This window comes from Salvia hispanica, unplaced genomic scaffold (assembly GCF_023119035.1).
Source record: "Salvia hispanica cultivar TCC Black 2014 unplaced genomic scaffold, UniMelb_Shisp_WGS_1.0 HiC_scaffold_1426, whole genome shotgun sequence".
NCBI lineage: Eukaryota > Viridiplantae > Streptophyta > Magnoliopsida > Lamiales > Lamiaceae > Salvia > Salvia hispanica.
The window spans coordinates 1-3816 of NW_025951723.1; the positions used below are offsets into that span (position 1 = coordinate 1).

Consider the following 3816-nt stretch of genomic DNA (forward strand, 5'->3'; position numbering starts at 1 on the left):
CTGTCCCATTAGAAATGAAACGTTTTCCTTTTTTATCTGTCCCATAAAAAATGAAACGTTTCTAAAAATAGAAACAATACTCTCTCTACTTTTTCTTCTCTCTTACTTTACTCTCTCTTCATTAACTCACAAAACAACACTATATAAAATCATGTGCCGAAAAGCAAATGTTGTATATTTAATGAGACGGAGGGAGTAGATAATAAGAAAATGTGTATTAGTTGACAAGTTAAACAAGCCACCAATTACCTGCTAAAAAATGGATAATAAGAAAATATGTACTAGTTGACAAGTTAAGCCAGCCACTAATTACCTACTAACAAATGGATAATAAGAAAATGTGTACTAGTTGACAAGTTAAGCAAGCGACTAATTACCTACTAACATATGCATAATAAGAAAATGTGTACTAGTTGACAAGTTAAGCAAGCCACTAATTACCTGCTAACAAATGGATAATAGTAAGAAAATGTGTACTATAGTTGACAAGTTAAGCAAGCCACTAATGACCCGCTAACAAATGGATAATAAAAAATGTGTACTAGTAGACAAATTGAGCAAGCCAATAATGACATGCTAATTAATTTTGTATGTTTAATCTGTGGCAATGGTAGCTGGAAATCATGTCTCTTTCAGTTTCAGTAGTTTCAACTAACCAATGCAAGCTAGTACTAGTATGTTTAAACAGTCTTCTCTTAACATGCTTCTTTCATTCCTTTTTTCACATCTGAGTGCCGTTGACTAAACAATCAAAGCTTGGAATTGTTGCAATGGCAGAAGCAGTGGTGTCAATTGCTCTCGAAACTATCCGTGATTTGCTCTTGGAAGAGGGAAGGTTTTTAGCTGGTGTGGGAAATCAAGTGAAAGAGCTCCAGTCGCAGCTCAAGGAGATGAAGTGTTTCCTCCAAGACGCTGACAAAAGACGTCATGAAAGCAGTACCATCTCCAATTGGATCTCCGAGATCAGAGATCTCGTCTACAGATCCGAATCCGCCATTGAAAGACATGCAGCTTATCAAGTTTCTTCAAGGAGAAGAGGCCTCAAGCAGTTCGTCCGCAAATATTCCTGCATTTTGACAGATTGCTACTCACTCCACCAATTAGGGTCCGAGATTTCACAAATTACATCAAACCTGGAGAGAATAAATAAGGATATGCAGGAAAAAGGCATAACACGGAGCATACTCATCAATCCGAAAGGAGAGGGGGAAAGCTCGACTGGAAACAATATGTCAAGGAAGACTTTCCCCTATTTGGAGATGGGAGATTGCTTTCTAGGCATGGAGGATGAGGTGAAGCTGCTTGTTCATCACCTAGAGAAAGATACAGAGCATCGAATTATATCAGTGTGGGGAATGGGAGGCTCAGGCAAGACCGCAATTGCAAAGAAGCTCTACAACGAGATGACCGACTTTGACCTCTCGGCGTGGGTTTGCATTACTCAGCAATGTGAGAGTCGATCAGTTTGGGAGGATGTTCTGAGGCAGCTAGAGAAGAAAAGGAGTGTTTCAAGTCTGAGCGATGAGCCACGAATAAGGGTGGAGATTCCAAGTCCGAGCGACTCAGAGTTGATAGAGAGACTATGTGAGATACAAAGAGAGAAGCGATGTCTCATTGTTTTGGATGATCTTTGGGAGCTTTCTCATTGGGAGGAGTTGAAGCATCCATTCGTTGTCCAAAATTTGCAGACCAAAATATTGGTGACAACACGGGAACAAAAGGTTGCAGAGATTGGATTGGCAGTGAAACATGGGCTCTTACATATGAATGCTGCTTTGGAACTACTCAAAAACAAAGCATTTCAGCATGGAAACATTCCAGGTCAGTTTTATATTACTCTCTCTAGTATTTCCTCTCTTTATTATTTTTAATTTAAATAATTGTGTTAACTCTTCACGAGAAACGTAATTGTATTAGTTAATTAGCATTTCCAAAAAGATTATTACGAAAAGGCCTATGATTATTATGAGTCCACTTTACAATAATGCATTAGGAAATACTATAATATATAATGTAATAATTGATCTCTTCCGGTTTTCACAACCACAAAAGTTGTCCACAGCTTAAAAAACAATTGTCTAGCCCTATTCCACGGCCACAAATCACAATATTTATTATTTATTTGTTTATTTTTGTTAAATTCGATTAAAAATTATCAGACAATAATAATTAGAAAAACATGTAAAACATAAAAAAATGTAATCCAAATCTTCGTTGTATTATAGATAGGGGAAAATTATACAACGAAAATTTTATAAAAATTAAAAAAAACACTGCCACCGCCTATTCGGTGGCGTCATCGAAATCCTCCGCACTCCCCCCTCCCCTCAACCCCAGCTTCTTCCTCGACCTCTGTATAAGCTCGAAGAACACCCCCCTCAAAATATAAATTATACTTATGATAAAAATAAAAATAAAAACATAAAGGTATTATGGCATAGAGACATTATGTCTCAAAATTACTCCCTTCGTCCCACCGAAGATGACTCATTTTTCTTTTTGGTTATCCTAATCAAAATGACTCATTACTAAAATTTGAAACATCTTTATCTCTACTTTAATTATTCCTTCGTTGTTGTATTATCTCCACTTAACATATAAAATAAAGTTGTATAAAATCTTGTGTCACCCAAGAAAGATGTTATCTTCCTTGGAATGGAGGGAGTAGTATTTTATATGAATATATAATCAAATACAAATTATTATTTAGTTTAGATAAAAATATTATTTTTAATAAGATTATTTCAAGTTTTTAATGTTCTAATATGTTTATGTTTGTGGTGTAGTGGTTAAGCTCTTATATACATTCTTCATGATAAACGGATGACTGAAATCTTACGAGGCACAAATTACTATTTTTAAATGTTTAAAAATTTTAAAAATGGTTGGTCATCTTGTGGTTCATGGTCGAACGAGCTTATTTTCCTACTCATGGCCGCCAATGGGAGATCCTAGGGGGCAGGAGGGGGCGACCGCCCCTCCACACCAGCTACCATGGACCCCGGATGTAAATTTTCCATAGTCTCTTATAGCTCCTGACGTCGCTCCTCCCTCCTTCGTTAGCTTTTGATAAATTTTATTTCGCCCCTTCCATTTTAGGATCCTTGATTCTCACTGATGGCAACTCATTAGTCCATGGTTTTAAATGTGTGAATCTGACCGAATTAAACAAAGAGGCTCAGACAAACCGATCGATCCAGTAGCGATATTGGCCCCTAATATCATGAAATTTTCAAAAGGTTGGGTTTTTTCCCACGAAATTTTAATTTGACAAATAATATCACAAACTTTACCCGAGTTTGTTGTTTCCCAATGGCGAAAAAATTCACGGCTATATTAATGGATTGAAGAATAATTTTGGAGGGAGTTTTCAAGAAAAACTATCCTTAAAGATTGAAGAACTTGAAGCTATCGAAGTTGTTCTCAAGCAATTATGAAAAAAATCCGTATCATGTTATTATTTGCCGTAATTTTTTCGTCGGTGGAAATTAACAAACTCGGGTAAAGTTCGTGATATTATTTGACGAATTAAATGTTCGTGGAAAAATCAACTTTTTGAAAGATCCATGATATTAGGGGTCAATATCCCTATTATCAATAGATTTGAAATTATAAAAAAAATCTCAATAATTGAGCTTATAAGCTAGCGAAATACTAATTAGAGTCATAATAGGTGGGTCAATATCCCTATTATCAATAGATTTGAAATTATAAAAAATATCTCAATAATTGAGCTTATAAGCTAGCGAAATACTCCCTCCGTCCCAATAAATATGAAATATTTGGTTTCCGGTACAAGATTTTATGCAAGTGTTG

The 3816-nt window shown here is 35.7% G+C and overlaps 1 protein-coding gene across 1 annotated transcript; it reads left to right on the forward strand.

Moving 5' to 3' along the window:
- Positions 1-770: 770 nt before the first annotated feature.
- On the forward strand, positions 771-1821 carry LOC125198406 (putative disease resistance protein At1g50180; the record flags this gene model as incomplete). The annotated part of the gene is made up of 1 exon (XM_048096755.1): positions 771-1821. A coding segment is annotated over exon 1 (1051 nt), but the record flags the coding sequence as incomplete, so codon positions are not given.
- Between the last annotated feature and the right edge of the window lie 1995 nt (positions 1822-3816).